At 53.7% G+C, this 16,055-nt stretch overlaps 3 protein-coding genes; 2 read left to right on the top strand and 1 right to left on the bottom strand.

Moving 5' to 3' along the window:
- Positions 1–255: 255 nt before the first annotated feature.
- RCC_09076 (uncharacterized protein) lies at positions 256–4,809 on the top strand (the record flags this gene model as incomplete). The annotated part of the gene is made up of 1 exon (XM_023774318.1): positions 256–4,809. The coding sequence occupies one exon, from the start codon at positions 256–258 to the stop codon at positions 4,807–4,809; it is 4,554 nt and encodes a 1,517-aa protein (XP_023630086.1).
- A 968-nt stretch (positions 4,810–5,777) lies between these two features.
- On the bottom strand, positions 5,778–7,461 carry RCC_09075 (related to 1,3-beta-glucanosyltransferase; the record flags this gene model as incomplete). XM_023774317.1 has 2 exons in its annotated part: positions 5,778–7,269; positions 7,322–7,461. The coding sequence occupies 2 exons, from the start codon at positions 7,459–7,461 to the stop codon at positions 5,778–5,780; spliced, it is 1,632 nt and encodes a 543-aa protein (XP_023630085.1).
- Positions 7,462–10,070: 2,609 nt separating this feature from the next.
- RCC_09074 (probable 1,3-beta-D-glucan synthase subunit) lies at positions 10,071–15,958 on the top strand (the record flags this gene model as incomplete). XM_023774316.1 has 2 exons in its annotated part: positions 10,071–15,550; positions 15,604–15,958. The coding sequence occupies 2 exons, from the start codon at positions 10,071–10,073 to the stop codon at positions 15,956–15,958; spliced, it is 5,835 nt and encodes a 1,944-aa protein (XP_023630084.1).
- Positions 15,959–16,055: the final 97 nt, after the last annotated feature.

Here is a 16,055-nt window from a genome sequence, read left to right as displayed (position 1 = left end):
AATGATATGCAGGCGAGGAGCTCGACTTTCGGATGTCAAAGTAAACTCCTCCCACACGCTGCTACCACAAAACAGTCTCGCGCTCTCCGTTCACCTGAGGCAAGCATCTTGTGATGCGCAGACCTTTTCCCATCCGGTGACTCTCGAGCATAATATGCGCGGAACATCACCCAACGTTGTCCATTGAGCGCCACCAAATCACGGCCCGACGCGCACGAAACGCGATTGAAAGTATCGAGCATGAGTGAGGGAGGGATGCAGAGCGCACGGCATTGGCGCAACTCGACGAACTATGGCAGGAGTTTGAGAGATGATACGAGCTTGGACGAGGGTGGCCTGGCATTGGAGAGTGAGGATGGCGAGGATGAGCAGCGGAGAGGCCCGTTCGCTCGCCGAGACAGCGAGCTCACGGATTTGCCGAGTGAAGAACACAGCTTCTTGAACGATGAACATGAATCTGCCAGTTTCATGCAGAAGAGCGACGCGCCAATGCACAGCGACGAGGGCCACAGCTTCGATGAGCGTGAGATGAATCGCCATTTCCAGGACGTGGAATCGAGCTTTGTCCCGGATGCTACGCATGCTGCTGCACAGGATGAAGAGCGCGTAGGAGCGGACGACACGTTGATGGAGATTGCGAAGCCGGCGCAGAGTATGCAGGGTCATCAGCTGGAGCAGGTGGATGAGGAGGAGGACAGTGAGCTGGACACGCCGGCGGATGCTTACCAGACCGCTGCGGCAGCAAGATTCCAAAGCCACGATGGGTACAATGCGAAATCGCATGAGTCCAGTCCATCCTCGCCAGCGGAAGCTGCTGCTCAGAGGACTCATGCTAGGACTGGTTCCACAATGACTGCCGTCAGAGCTGGGCACAGCCGTCCGGGCTCTGGTACACAACAGGGACAAGATATGTCCAGCCCTCGCTCAGGCACTCCCTCGTCTTCGAAACGGCCAGCGTCCAAGACTTCTACAGTTCGAGGAGCCGCGTCACCTTCAGAATTTGGTCAATCGCAAGCACGAAACGTTGCGCTGCCACCGTCAGAATCTTCGTTTCTGTCTAGTCCAAACGGCGACAAACCTTCCCGTCTTAGTTCACGACCTTTGTATCGTTCGAATCGTCAAGTAAGCTACAACTCTGTGACGTCCAACACCACTGGACTCTCGGACCTGTCCGACGGGACGTTCAATGTGGACTTTGCCCTGCAGACGGGTGGTTCAGTGTCGCAAAGGAATACAAATGGGAATCCTCGCGCAAACATCCTCATGTCTCGATTGCCTAGCGTGGGCAGTGCCGGTACCTTTTCAACTGACGAGCAGTCCTCTTTCCAGCAAGACGTCAGCAGTAACTCATTGCTCGCTTCCCGCGCTGGGAGCCGATTTGATGGCGCCGCCGACGACGATCGACCGGAGACCCCTCGAGGTGCCACTTCTCGCTTCACTGCGCCGACTGACACTGTTATCGCGCAACATGTCCAGAGTATACAAGTACCCGAAACGATTGCTAGGGACTTTCGTCTGAGGAATCGTTCATACTCGCCAGACAAGCGACCTGCTTCGTCCGGTGGACTTGGTGCAAGTTCGTTTCAGGATCGTCCACGTAGGACTCTGACGCTCAAGGAACAGAATAGCAAGATTGACAAGCTGACCAAGGAAAATTTTGACCTGAAGCTCAAGATCCACTTCCTCGATCAGGCATTGCAGAACCGGTCTGACGATGGTGTGAGGGAGCTTATAGAGAAGAATGTACAGTTCCAGACTGATCTTGCAAATGAACGCAAGGAGTCGCAGAGCCTCCGTCGGAAGATGCGCGAGATGGAGCGGAAGATCAAAGAGCAAGAGGACGAGCTCGCCGAGGCTATGCAGCAGAAAAAGACCGTCAAGGAGGTTGACGAGGAAGATGATCCTACCCTACAGGCTGAGATGCATGAAGAGATCCTCTATCTACGACAACAGCTTGATCACTCCGAGAATGTCGTGACAAATCTTCGCGATGAGGTCATGACAAAGGAGTTTGAGAAGCGTAAAATGGCTGAGCACATGCGCGGCATGGCTGGAAAGCGGGGAGAGGAGTCGACAGGCATGAAGGAGACAATGGACATGTGGCAGGACTTGCTCAACGCCGAGACTGGACGGAGGGAGCAGGCTGAAGAGGATCYCAGCAAGCTGAGGGATGAGCTCAATGCTCTGCGCCTTGAACGGCCCTCTCCGGTCGTCAATCGCGACAAGTCTGACAGGCGAAGAAGCCGGGTGGACAACGACGATGCTGAAGATGATCTCGTCAATGGTGCTCTTTCGGACTCCAACGCTGCAGTGGAGCAGTTGAAGCATGAGAATGCCGAACTGAGGCGTGATTTGGGCGCCCAAACAAGCATGCTGACATCGCGGAACCGTGAAAGAGAACGGCTGCAGCAAGAGATTGAAGACCTGAAGCTTCTGCAACGCAAGGGCGACGGTGCAAGATCTTTGGCGGGTGAGAGCATCTTTGATCGATCTGTCTCTCGCGCCCATCAACGTTCAGAATCCCGAGCCACTGAGAATACTGCTGAAGCCGAACGAGAGGAATGGGACAAGAAGGAAGGCCAACTGAGAGATCAGAATGCTGAGCTGCGCATCAAGTTCCAGGAACTGGAGCGTACTCACGGCACTCATCTTCAATACGTATCAGCCCTCGAGGGCGACTTCCAGGAGATGGAGACGGAACTCAACGAGTGCCATGAGGACCTCATCAAACTGCAGACGGAGCGCGATGATATGCTGCAGGCATGCGAGGAGAAGGACCAAGAATACGCTCAGCTCAAGGAAGAGGCTCTTAATGAAATCCAGGCTCTGGACGAAGAGAAGAAAGTCCTTGAAGCAGATCTGCAGGACGCTGAGAACAAGCTTCAGAAGACTCAGTCCAAGCTTCAAAACACTACTGATGGGTACAAGGGCTTGCAGGGTGAGCTGAGAGAGATCACCCAGAGTGTCATGAATCTGGAAGACGAGAAGCAGGCGAATATGCGCACGATCCAGACACTTGAGCAGCAGATCTCCGAGGCGGAAGATGAGATCCAGAAGTGGGAGCACAAATGCAACGAGCTCGATCAGAAGAATAGGAAGCTAGAAATCACTCAAGAGAGCTTGCACTCGGAAATCACATTCCTTCGTGAGGAGCAAGAGGGTGACAAGATCAAGATCGGCGAATTGGAAGATTCTCTCAATGCTGCTCAGCAGACAATCCAGGACGAGCAGGACAGGCTGCGTGAGGTTGAGGAAAGTGTCCTGGAAGAGCGACAACAGCGAGACGTGCTGGAGAACAAATCGAAAGAGGATGTTCAGAAGGTTCTTGACGATCTCAATGCGGAGAGCTCTAAATCCAAGGACGAGGTACGCCGACTACGCCGGGCGCTATCGGCCAAGGAAGTCGATGCCAGCAGTTGGAAGTCGCGGTTGGATGATCTCGAGCAGAGTCTCAGAAGCATTCTTGGCGATCCTGACGGTACCAAGCAGAGTCTCCTCGCTGAGATTGAGAAGCTGCAGCGTGATTTGGAGTCTACTGCGGGTGCTCTTGACAGAGCTAAGATGGACCTTTCTGACAAGGATCGTCTGCTGCGGCATCGTGATGGTCTTCTGGAGAGCACTAGCCTCGAGAGTCGCCGGTTGTCAGACTTGCTCGAGAAGGAACGCTCTTCACGAAAGCACGACTTGGAGCAGTATGAAAAATCTGCTCGCGGCCAAGCTACCCATATGCGAACACTTGCTCAACAGGAGACTCGCGTGCTCGAGCTTGAGACTGCCTACAGCACAGACAAGCGCAAGATGGCGAATTTGGAACGCGAGTATCGCGAACAACTGGAAGCGCGAAACAATCTCCTGTTTGCGCTTTGGAACCGACTTTCCACACTTTGCGGGACGGATTGGGCACAGAATCACAGTCTTATCAATGGAGAGAATCCCTCTGTTGAGAGTATCAGCAAGCACCTCCGGGAATTCAACAACAACATCATCTCGGCTGTCAAGACTATTGAAGCACTTCTGTATAGCTTCAAAGGGCGCATTCGAAACATTGAGAAGGATCTGTTGAAGGACTATCAAACTCTCGAGCACAATCTTGAGCTCCGCGTCAAGAGAATGGACTACCTGGAGCGAGCTGTTGACGAGGCCCAGCAAGCCTTTGCAGAAGAAGCCGCACGCCGCTTTCAAGCGGAACGCAATGCTTTGGAACGAGGAGGCAACACCCCCAAAGCAATTAAGCATACTGAGGAGCTGAAGATGTTGAAGACCGAAATCAAGACCCTCAGAGCAGAGCTCAAATTTCATCGCCAACACCCCAGCCCCCTGGCTCAGCAAAAGCTTAACCAGCATGTCCAAACCGGCGGCGGCGCGGGTTTCGACGTCAATCTGCATCGATCCATTTCCACCAGTGGTGGTGATTCCAAATCTCAGCATAGTCCCAATAGGGGCATGATGGCTCAACTCCTCCATCGCGCGAATACTTCCAGCTCATCGGTAGAGCATGTCCGGCACTTCTCCGCCGATCATGCACTCGGGCAGCAACAGCAAGCCCAACCAATTGTCCTCGCACAACCACCCCCGCAACCTAGTGAGCAGAGATGGGTGCATCGGTTGAAGGAGTTGGAGAGGAGATTGAAAGCTGAGCGGGAGGCGAGGTTGTTGGATCGCAAGGGTGCGAGGCAGAGGTTGGAGGAAGGAAGGGCGGAGAATGAGCAGTTGAGGGGCATGTTGGAACGGGAGAAGGGGAGGAAGGAGTTTGTTGATGGGAGTCCGAGTGAAAGTGGAGCGGGGAGTGAGGGGAGAAGTTTGGATTAGGGTTTTGCAGGGGGTGTATTATTTATCAACGGAGGAGGCTGTTTTTGGGAAATGGGAAATTCTTTAGAGAGGTGTATACTATGATTTATTTTGAAGCCTCGTTTGGTGGACGTCTCTGCCTCCTCGCTGGAGTCGGTTGATTGCAGCTTCGTGAACTGAAGTTGAAATTGTCAGTCGGCGCGAGAGGGTTAGGGTTGGGGTAGTGACTTCGTTGAATTTGACCGCGATGATATATACATCCATAGCCGGTGAGCTCAATTCATGTTGTAATTGTTTATCCCTCGGGCACATAAGCCATCTTGTTTGTTTCTTCGCGGTAGGATATAATTCGTCCACGAGAACGATACTGTAGAAGGTAGACGACGTTTGGGGAGGGTATCACAGTTTTGATACTGGTCTGGAAGCTATGGAATACGCAAGGCACTCTCGCTCACTGTTTTTAATATCGAGAAAACTGATTTGCACCCGAGAACGTAAAGTACACGACCACGCGCTTGAGCAGTGGACATTCGAAAGATTTGAGCCTCTTCGAAATACTTTACCAGGTCACGGCGACATCCTTGATATGACTTCAACACTCGTGAGGACCAGGTAGATCATATTAGATCTCGTTGTGCAAGAAGTGTGCAACGAGATTGACATAGATGACCACGACGTGTCCATCGCAAAGGAGAAGGATACAAGCAAACAAGTGAGACAGTAGACTCGATACAGTGAACTCGATTGAAACTATACAGACAGACAGGAGACGCCAAAGACCATGGTCTAGAGCAAGACATAAAAGCTCGCCCAAATCAAGCATCAAGCAGTGCACGCGTGCGGTCTTTCAAATCATGCAGCGCACACGCGTTCCTCACGCCAAATCCCTAAATGCACCGTCGCTTTCAAGGAGCGCTTCCTTTGCAATCGTCACGCGTGCCGGGTAGGTCTGCCATTGCAAATTTATCCAAACGTTTCCCATGATCAGATTACAACAGAACCATGCCACAGCCAGACATCAACGCAAGTGCGCTCATGAGGATGACGGGCAGCATGCTGGCCTCGTTGTGTCCAGCAGCACCCTTCTTCGGGGAGGAACCAGAGCCTGAGCCGGAACCGCTGCCGGAGCCGCCGGAGCCAGATGGCGAAGTGGTGACGGTACCGGTACCGGCAGCACCAGCCTCATCCATGAGGTCCTTGCAAGTGCCGGTTGCCTCAGCGCCCTCCTTGATCTCGGCAGCACCCTTGAAGTCACAGGCGTCAGAGGCGCTGTCCTGGCTGAGGTAGTACTGGTTGAAGACGAATGAAAGCTGCTCAGTGGAGTTGCACATGCTGTATGCGCCGTAAGTTCCGGTGCTACCGTTGGCGGCGATACCAGCACACACGTCGTCACCGAGACCACAGACGGTGGAGAAAAGGTCGCCGTAGTTGTCAACATCAGTGTCAGAGGTGACGGCGCAGCTCAACGACTTGTACATGCAGTTGCAAAGCTGGGTGTTTGGTGACGGTGGGAGCGGTGAGGCCTTGGCAGCCCAGTCGTTCGAGGTGGGGCAGGCAGCAGCAGTGTTGGATGGAGTGTACGAAGCGGAGTTCACACCTGATGGCTTGATCTTGGAAATCTGGCTCTTGAGGTTGTCGAAGTCGTCGTTGGTAGTGACCTTGTTACCGGATACACTGACAAGACCGTACTTGTTGGCCTCCTGGAAGTACATGTAAACGATACCTCCAGACCAGACAGGAGTCATCTTGGGGCCGTAGAGAGTGCCAACGTCAGTGAACTCACGTGGAGTGACCTCGTTGCAACCATACTCGGCGAAGAATACAGGGACAGAGTAGCTCTCGAATTCCTCAGTGCGAACATCGTATCCAGATTTCTGGTACGAAGAGTCRCCGCACCAAGAGTAGATGTTGTAACCCCAGAAGTCGATCGAGTTCTCGGCGTCACCGCAGTTGAAGTAGTTGGCCATGTTCTCACGGATGTCGGCATCATCGTTGGTAGCATAGCCAACACCAATCTCGCGGTACTTCTGTGCTTTGATGTATGCCTTGGTGTCGCGGACCGCGGCCTTGACAAAGGCGCTGGCGTCAGTGTTGTTGGGTGCGTTTGAAACTTCGTTGCCAGCAAAGAAGCCAAGAACGTTGGTGTAGTTGGCCATGGAGTCAACCACGGAAGTGTAACGCTCGTAGAGCGCATCGTTCCAAGATGGTGCATCGCGGACAATTGAGCCTCCGTCAATAGGGGCGGAAAGGTCTGCAATCACGTAGATTCCGGCGTCGGCGAGCGCGGTCATGCACTCGTCGTGGTCCTTGTCGGGATTAATGGCGTAGACACGGATCACATTGGTCTGAAGTTCCTGGAGATAAGGAATATCACGCTTGCATGTGGCGGCCGTTGCGAGGGGGTCAGTGTATGTGTTGTCGTCGCCAGTGGTCGTGCCGTTGCCAGAGTAGTCCTGCTGGTAGGCGACACCTCGCATGAAGCTGGACCAGTTAGCAAACCGCATTCAATATCTTACGCCATTGCCGCTCTTACAATTGTGTGCCATTGTTCTCGTAGAAGAACTTGGAGCCCTTGATGACAATCGGAGGGAGATCAGCGGCCACAGCGTTCGCAAAGAAGCTGCTTGCCGCAATGGTGGCCGTGGCGGCCGATGCTATTCCGAAGCCTTTCATGGTGCCAAGTAGATGCTGATGGTATTATAAAGTGATAGGTGTCGTGGTCTTGCTGCACGCGCAATGGTATGGAAACGGGCGAAGGGTTTGAAACAGGTGACGCGGAATGCTGACGCGGCGGACAAGTCGTGGAAGGAGCGAAGGTCGTCGTCGTCGTCCTTTTTTGAATGAGTGTATGAAGTGGTTTGGGTCAGTTACAAGACACTGCCAAGGTAAGTGGAAGACAAGCACAAGAATGGCAAGGATCGCAAGAATGACAAGAAGGCGAAGAGTTGTTGACCGAGCTGGATCTCAGGAGAAGCACTCCGCCCAGACTTCTTACGCGTTTCTTCGCCTGCCGCCAATCCTCTTTGGAACCCTTGGTGCTGCCGTCCGCGCGCTTTCTCATCATTTGATTGGACGCCGTCAGCCGAATCATCCTAGGGTCCCCAGCTCATTCCATTTGTTTTCCGACGTAACGCCGACCTCTGGTAAAGAGGGACTGCCCTCCAGTTTCACAGAGCGATCCAAGCCTCTGCAATGCGTTTGGGAGCAATCTGCCACATCCAACGAGATCTCCATCACCAGTCTTTTCACAATCCAAGTTCCAATCAGACCGCAGTCCTAACCATTGCTGCTCACAATAGAAATACGAGCCCCAGGCGAGCCACGACGCGCTTGGGAAGGCGGTTCGGACATAGAGCATGARCTTGGCTTGGGCATGCGAGAGTCACGTGACTTGTTTGTGGCAAACCAATCCGTGATTGCGTGGCAGCTATTTTCGGCGTCCCGCGGCGTCCCGCTCAACGCTTTCTCACCACTTCCAACGTGCTGGATCTGCTCTGAGAGACAACTCGACGATCAAATCAACGCCGGCACATGCTCCGGCCTTCCACTCCTACCTCATATCTCACGATGCATGGTAGGTTTTTTGCATGCACAGCTTGCATTCCAATTACTGGGAAAGTGTATGGCCCAGCCTGCAGACCAGGCTCTCCAATCTCCAACAGGGTTGATCTTTGCTGACGCGTGGTTCAATCGGGTGGAGGAGTTCCCGGCTCTACGAACTGTCGGAATGCGAACTGACTACTGCAGGTACATTAGCTATAGCTTCATATCACCGCGCCATTCTATGATGCAGTTCGTGGCTCAGAGCAAGAGTATTATTTACGAGTGCAGTATCGATGACGTGCTGGCGTCTCGAACGATCATGCACATGTTTGGTATGAGTACCGTCGTTTCACACTTTGCAGTTCGAACAAGTGCTCCTTATCGCACCACAAGTAGACCTTTGACGGTCAAGGTAGCGATGATAGTCAAGCATGTGCATGTAACGATATAAGTGCGACGATGGAACCCATGTCACCAACAATGCGTAAGATCAAATGCAAGCCCCGCAGTTCCAGGGTGTTATCTATCCGTAGATGTGTGCGTGTGTATGCGGCTGTACTTGTATGTACCTTTGCCTCCAGGACGATCGTTTCGAAAATAGATACAAGGAAGTTGGCAGACGTCAAGCGTGCATCCAGACACAGCAAACTGGGCGGCACAGGCGAACACAAGGCAGCTTCAGATAGAGACCATGCATGCTGTTTAAAGTGAAGATCTGTTCGCCACACGGAGACACGCAGGATTCCGATATTGTTGTGACGAGTGTGATACACAGCGCTGGAGAGGCTTGACTCGAGGGCGCATGGCCTCACATGCTCAAGCAAGCCGTTTGTCTCCTGCACAACAATGCACACCTGTGAGTCGGAGCGCAAGTAATGAAATGGGTCATCTCAGCATCCATGCCTCCAAGAACTCTGGCGGCTTGGTCTTTGATGACAGAGCAGAGGCAGGAGAGGAAAAGGGAGGCCCTGGGAGGACACATCGGTTGGACCAGGCCGGTTGGGTGGGCCGGAAGTGATCTTGACTTTGCCCGGGAAAAAAAGGTGACATGGGGGTCGGAACGTTGAAAATGCTGTGGATGAGACAAGATTCACGCCTCTCCCCTTCCTCTGGCCCCTCGCTCACAAGGTCAAGTCCATTAAACAGCAGTAGCAGCCGCGCAGGCTGTTATCGAGTGCATTTGTGCGTTTGTTTGTGGGAAAACAAACCTGTTGTTGTGCGCAGAACTTTCTGCAGTGCCCCGGCGGATCGTCCAATAACAAGCGCCCGTCATCGACGCTACTCTCAGGAGAGCATTGAAAGCCGCCACGCCGCGTACCCAAACAACACAGTTCGCTCCGCCTGGCTGCAGCTTCTTGATTTCCCTTTACATTCGCCCGGCAGGTGTGAAAACAACATTCGCTCCTCCACTCTCTGGCAGACCGTCTGTGACTCGACGCCTCGACACACTCGTTCGGGCGCGGAGCAAGTGCCCATTCGCCTTACCCAGCGAACGCTCCCGATACCACATTCCACCGCCAGCGTACCTCTACTCCCGACCATCCACCACTTCGCAGCAAGTCATCGCTGATCCTCATGATTTACGCTTGATCGGTACGTTTATATCGCAACAGCGAGCACTGCTGCATCCTCCGCTGCATTGCTGCATGCGCGTGGGATCCGTTTCGCCTTTCCCCTTGTTCTGCATCCGCAACGACTGACACAGCGCGTTGCAGTGATACCTAATTCCAAAACTCATCATGGCCCAACCCCACCAGGGCGGCTACGATGATGGCTACGGCCACGAGCGCCCAGCCGCCGGCGGCCACGATGGCTACTATCAAGACGACCAGCAGGCCTATTACGATCAGCAAGGATACGCGCAGGSTGGCCAGCACGATGGCTACTACGACGACCAGGGCTACTACCAGGCCGGACAAGAGGGCTATCAGCAAGATGGCTACTACGACGCTGGCCAGCAGGGCTATCAAGATGAGTACTACAACGACCAGTACTACGACCAAGGTGCTCCCGCTGCAGGCCAGTATCAGCAAAATGGTCAAGCTGGCCAGGGCGGACCCCCCAGAAGACGCGGTCATGATTCTGAAGAAGACTCGGAGACATTCAGTGACTTCACTATGAGATCCGACATGGCGCGCGCCGCCGAGATGGATTATTATGGCCGTGGCGATGAACGCTACAACTCGTACGGTGAAGGTCAAGCCCGTGGCTTCCGACCGCCATCATCTCAGGTCTCCTATGGAGGCAACCGGTCGTCTGGAGCGTCCACGCCCGTCTACGGCATGGACTACACAAGCGCACTTCCAGCTGGTCAGAGGTCTAGAGAGCCATACCCAGCTTGGACGTCTGACGCTCAAATCCCACTCTCCAAGGAGGAGATTGAGGACATTTTCCTCGATCTCACTGCCAAATTCGGCTTCCAGCGCGACAGCATGCGGAACATGTTTGATCATTTCATGACGCTGCTCGATTCCCGTGCCTCGCGCATGTCTCCCAACCAGGCTCTTTTGTCACTGCACGCTGACTACATTGGTGGCGAGAACGCCAACTACCGAAGATGGTATTTTGCAGCGCACCTCGATCTCGACGACGCCGTCGGCTTCGCCAACATGAAGCTTGGAAAGGCCAATCGGGCGACTAGAAAGGCTCGCAAGGCGGCCAAGAAAAAGAAGGACGCTTCTTCCGAGCCACAGGATGAAGAGGCAACCCTTGAGAGTCTCGAGGGGGACAACAGCTTGGAAGCCGCCGAGTATCGCTGGAAGACACGCATGAACCGCATGTCGCAGCATGACCGAACCCGTCAGATTGCGCTCTACCTGCTCTGCTGGGGTGAGGCCAATCAAGTGCGCTACATGCCAGAACTGCTGTGCTTCATCTACAAGTGCGCCGAGGACTACTACCAGTCCCCTGCGTGCCAGAACCGTGTCGAGCCGGTCGAAGAGTTCACGTATTTGATCAACTGCATCAACCCTCTCTACGATTACTGCCGAGACCAGGGATACGAGATTGCTGATGGCAAATACGTCCGCAAAGAGCTTGACCATCAAAAGGTCATTGGGTACGACGACATGAACCAGCTGTTTTGGTACCCTGAAGGCATTGAGCGAATCGGCTTCGAAGATAAGACTCGAATCGTCGACTTGCCACCGGCCGAGAGGTACGAGCGCTTGAAGGATGTTGTTTGGAAGAAGGCGTTCTTCAAGACCTTCAAGGAGACGCGTTCTTGGTTCCACATGTTGACCAACTTCAACCGAATCTGGATTATTCACGTGTGCTTCTTCTGGTTCTACACGGCATTCAACTCTCCAACTCTGTACACCAAGGATTACCAGCAGCAGCTCAACAACCAACCCCGTGGATCTGCTCACTGGTCTGCAGTTGCATTGGCCGGTACTGTCGCCTGTGTTCTCCAGATCTTGGGCACCCTGGCCGAGTGGCTTTACGTTCCTCGACGATGGGCCGGCGCTCAGCACTTGACAAAGCGTCTTTTCGCTCTGCTCGGCTGCCTTGCCATTAACGTCGCACCGTCGATCTACATTTTCTTCGTCAGCCAATCTGGGAAAATCGCACTCATTCTCGGAATCGTGCAGTTCCTGATCGCTTTGGTGACCGTCTTCTTCTTCGGAATCATGCCTCTCGGAGGACTGTTTGGCAGCTACCTGAACGGCAAGCGCAGGCAGTACGTCGCCAGCCAAACGTTCACTGCCAGCTATCCCCGCCTGAAGGGCAACGACATGTGGATGTCCTACGGACTGTGGGTTCTGGTCTTTGCCGCCAAGTTGGCTGAGTCCTACTTCTTCTTGACTCTGTCGTTCCGTGATCCTATCCGTATCCTGTCGACCATGGAGATCAGGAACTGCATTGGTGACAAGATCATCGGCGACATACTCTGCAAGAAGCAGCCGGTCGTGTTGCTCATTCTCATGTACTTCACCGATCTGGTGCTGTTCTTTTTGGACACTTACCTCTGGTACGTCATCTGGAACTGTGTCTTTTCCGTTGCGCGGTCCTTCTACCTGGGTGTTTCTATCTGGACACCGTGGAGAAACATCTTCTCCCGCCTGCCCAAACGTGTCTACTCCAAGATTCTGGCCACCACCGACATGGAGATCAAGTACAAGCCAAAGGTCCTCATCTCTCAGATCTGGAACGCCATTGTCATCTCCATGTATCGCGAGCATTTGCTGGCCATCGACCACGTTCAGAAGCTCCTCTACCACCAGGTGCCATCTKAGCAAGAAGGCAAGCGCACTCTCCGTGCCCCGACCTTCTTCGTGTCCCAGGAAGATCACTCATTCAAGACCGAATTCTTCCCCGCGCAGTCCGAGGCTGAGCGTCGTATCTCCTTCTTCGCACAATCGCTCTCTACGCCAATCCCAGAGCCCCTTCCAGTTGATAACATGCCCACTTTCACTGTCATGATTCCTCACTACAGCGAGAAGATTCTGTTGTCTCTCCGCGAGATCATTCGCGAGGACGAGCCCTACTCGCGTGTCACCATGTTGGAGTACCTCAAGCAGCTCCACCCACACGAGTGGGACTGCTTCGTCAAGGACACTAAGATTCTTGCGGACGAGACCTCTCAGTTCAACGGCGACTACGAGAAGAATGAAAAGGACACCCAGAAGAGCAAGATCGACGATTTGCCATTCTACTGCATCGGATTCAAGTCTGCTGCACCCGAATACACCCTCAGAACCCGTATCTGGGCCTCTTTGCGCTCTCAGACGCTCTACCGCACGATCTCTGGCTTCATGAACTACAGTCGTGCGATCAAGCTCCTCTACCGTGTGGAGAATCCTGAGGTCGTCCAAATGTTCGGTGGCAACTCCGACAAGCTGGAGCGCGAGCTCGAACGCATGGCCCGTCGCAAGTTCAAGATTGTTGTATCCATGCAGCGATATGCCAAATTCAGCAAGGAGGAGCGCGAGAACGCCGAGTTCTTACTCCGTGCGTACCCCGACCTACAAATTGCCTATCTGGATGAGGAGCCTCCTGCCAATGAGGGTGAGGACCCAAGACTCTTCTCTGCACTGATCGATGGTCACTCTGAGCTCATGGAGAATGGAATGCGCCGCCCCAAGTTCCGTGTCATGCTTTCTGGAAACCCCATTCTCGGTGACGGCAAGTCTGACAACCAGAACCACTGCCTGATCTTCTACCGCGGCGAGTACATCCAGCTCATCGATGCCAACCAAGACAACTACCTCGAAGAGTGCTTGAAGATTCGATCCGTCCTTGCAGAGTTCGAGGAGATGACCACCGACAACGTTTCCCCTTACACACCTGGCCTGCCCCCAACCAAGTACAACCCTGTGGCCATTCTTGGTGCACGTGAATACATTTTCTCCGAGAACATCGGTATCCTTGGTGATGTCGCTGCTGGAAAGGAACAGACATTCGGTACTCTCTTCGCTCGTACTCTTTCCCAGATTGGTGGCAAGCTCCACTACGGACATCCCGATTTCCTCAACGGCATTTTCATGACCACTCGTGGTGGTGTCTCCAAGGCCCAGAAAGGATTGCATCTCAACGAGGACATTTACGCTGGTATGAACGCAATACTACGTGGAGGTCGCATCAAGCACTGCGAGTACTACCAGTGTGGAAAGGGCCGTGATTTGGGTTTCGGCTCCATTCTCAACTTCACCACCAAGATCGGAACTGGTATGGGTGAGCAGATGTTGTCTCGCGAATACTACTACCTCGGCACCCAGCTYCCTCTGGATCGCTTCCTCTCCTTCTACTACGCTCACCCTGGCTTCCACATCAACAACTTGTTCGTCATGTTGTCGGTGCAGATGTTCATGTGGGTCTTGTTGAATTYGGGAGCACTCCGCCACGAGACAATTGCCTGCAGATACAACCGCGACGTTCCAGAGACCGACCCGCTCTACCCAACTGGCTGCGCTAACACTGTGCCAATCATGGACTGGGTCCAGCGTTGTATTGTGTCGATCTTCATCGTGTTCTTCATTTCGTTCGTTCCACTCACGGTCCAAGAATTGACAGAGCGCGGATTCTGGAGAGCTCTGACCCGTCTCGCAAAGCACTTTTCCTCGCTTTCGCCATTCTTCGAGGTGTTTGTCACGCAGATCTATGCATACTCTCTCCAGCAAGATCTGTCTTTCGGTGGCGCCCGCTACATTGGAACGGGTCGTGGTTTCGCAACCGCACGGATGCCATTTGGTGTGCTGTACTCGCGATTCGCTGGTCCGTCCATCTACATGGGCGCGCGCCTCTTGATGATGCTGCTCTTCGGAACGTTAACAGTCTGGGGTTACTGGCTGCTCTGGTTCTGGGTGTCCCTCCTTGCCTTGTGCGTTTCGCCTTTCATCTTCAACCCGCATCAGTTCGCTTGGTCCGATTTCTTCATCGACTACCGAGAGTTCTTGCGGTGGTTGTCGCGCGGAAACACCAAGGCACACTCTGCTTCCTGGATTGGATTCGTCCGTCTGTCGCGTACCCGTCTTACTGGTTTCAAGCGCAAGGCATTGGGAGAGCCGTCTTCCAAGCTCTCTGGTGACACTCCTCGGTCCAAGTTCACCAACATTTTCTTTAGTGAAGTACTTGGTCCGCTTGTCCTGGTCGCTGCCACCACCATCCCGTACCTGTTCATGAACGCAGGTGTGGGTGTTATTGAAGCCAATGATGGAAACTCAGACATCAGCATCGAAGCCACAAATTCGCTCATCCGACTCGGTATCTGCGCATTTGGACCTATTGGAATCTACGCTGGTGTTGCCGGCATGTTCTTCGGCATGGCTTGTTGCATGGGACCATTGTTCAGCATGTGCTGCAAGAAGTTTGGTGCCGTACTGGCTGGTATTGCACACGGTATTGCCGTCGTCGCTCTGCTGGCCATCTGGGAAGTCATGTTCTTCCTCCAGAGCTGGAACTTCTCCAAGGCTCTCCTGGGCATGATTGCTGTGGTCGCCATTCAGCGATTCGTTTTCAAGCTCATCATTGCTCTGGCCCTTACGAGAGAGTTCCGCGCCGATACCTCCAACATAGCATGGTGGACTRGCAAGTGGTACGCTCTTGGATGGCACACGCTCTCTCAGCCAGGTCGTGAGTTCCTATGCAAGATCACTGAGATGGGCTTCTTCGCTGCCGACTTTGTCCTTGGCCACGTTCTGCTGTTCTTCATGCTGCCAGCAATTCTTGTCCCGTACATCGACAAGTTCCACTCGGTCATGCTCTTCTGGCTGCGCCCTAGGTAAGTCTCCGCACTTGCATCTTGTCCCCTCGCCATTCGCTAACCGTTACCAGTCGCCAGATCCGCCCTCCGATCTACTCGCTCAAGCAGTCGAAGCTTCGCAAGCGTCGTGTCGTCCGCTACGCCATTCTGTACTTCGTGATGTTTGTGGTCTTCATTCTGCTGATTGTTGGCCCGGTCGTCGCCAAGAAGTTCATCGATATTCCGAAGATCGACCTCATGCAGCTTCAGCAACCTACCAACTGGAACAACAACGACACCAGTGCTAGCGACACCGGCACTGCCAGAGGTTCGGGCGCAAAGGCGACAGGTACTGGTGCCCGCGGTACTGCCCGCGCAAGCTCCACTCGTACGTCGCGCGCTGGCAGCGGTAACACAGGCAACAACAACCGGATGTTCATGTTCTAGACACCCTGAGCTTTTCGGAAACCACTGCTTGACCGCGTTTCACAAGAAGTTTTCATCACTCCTATGAGTGGAGGTGGGAATCTGTAACAATAGCCGA

This window comes from Ramularia collo-cygni, assembly GCF_900074925.1.
Source record: "Ramularia collo-cygni strain URUG2 genome assembly, contig: RCC_scaffold16, whole genome shotgun sequence".
NCBI classification, from domain to species: Eukaryota; Fungi; Ascomycota; class Dothideomycetes; order Mycosphaerellales; family Mycosphaerellaceae; genus Ramularia; species Ramularia collo-cygni.
This window is presented reverse-complemented; position numbering and strand designations above follow the sequence as displayed.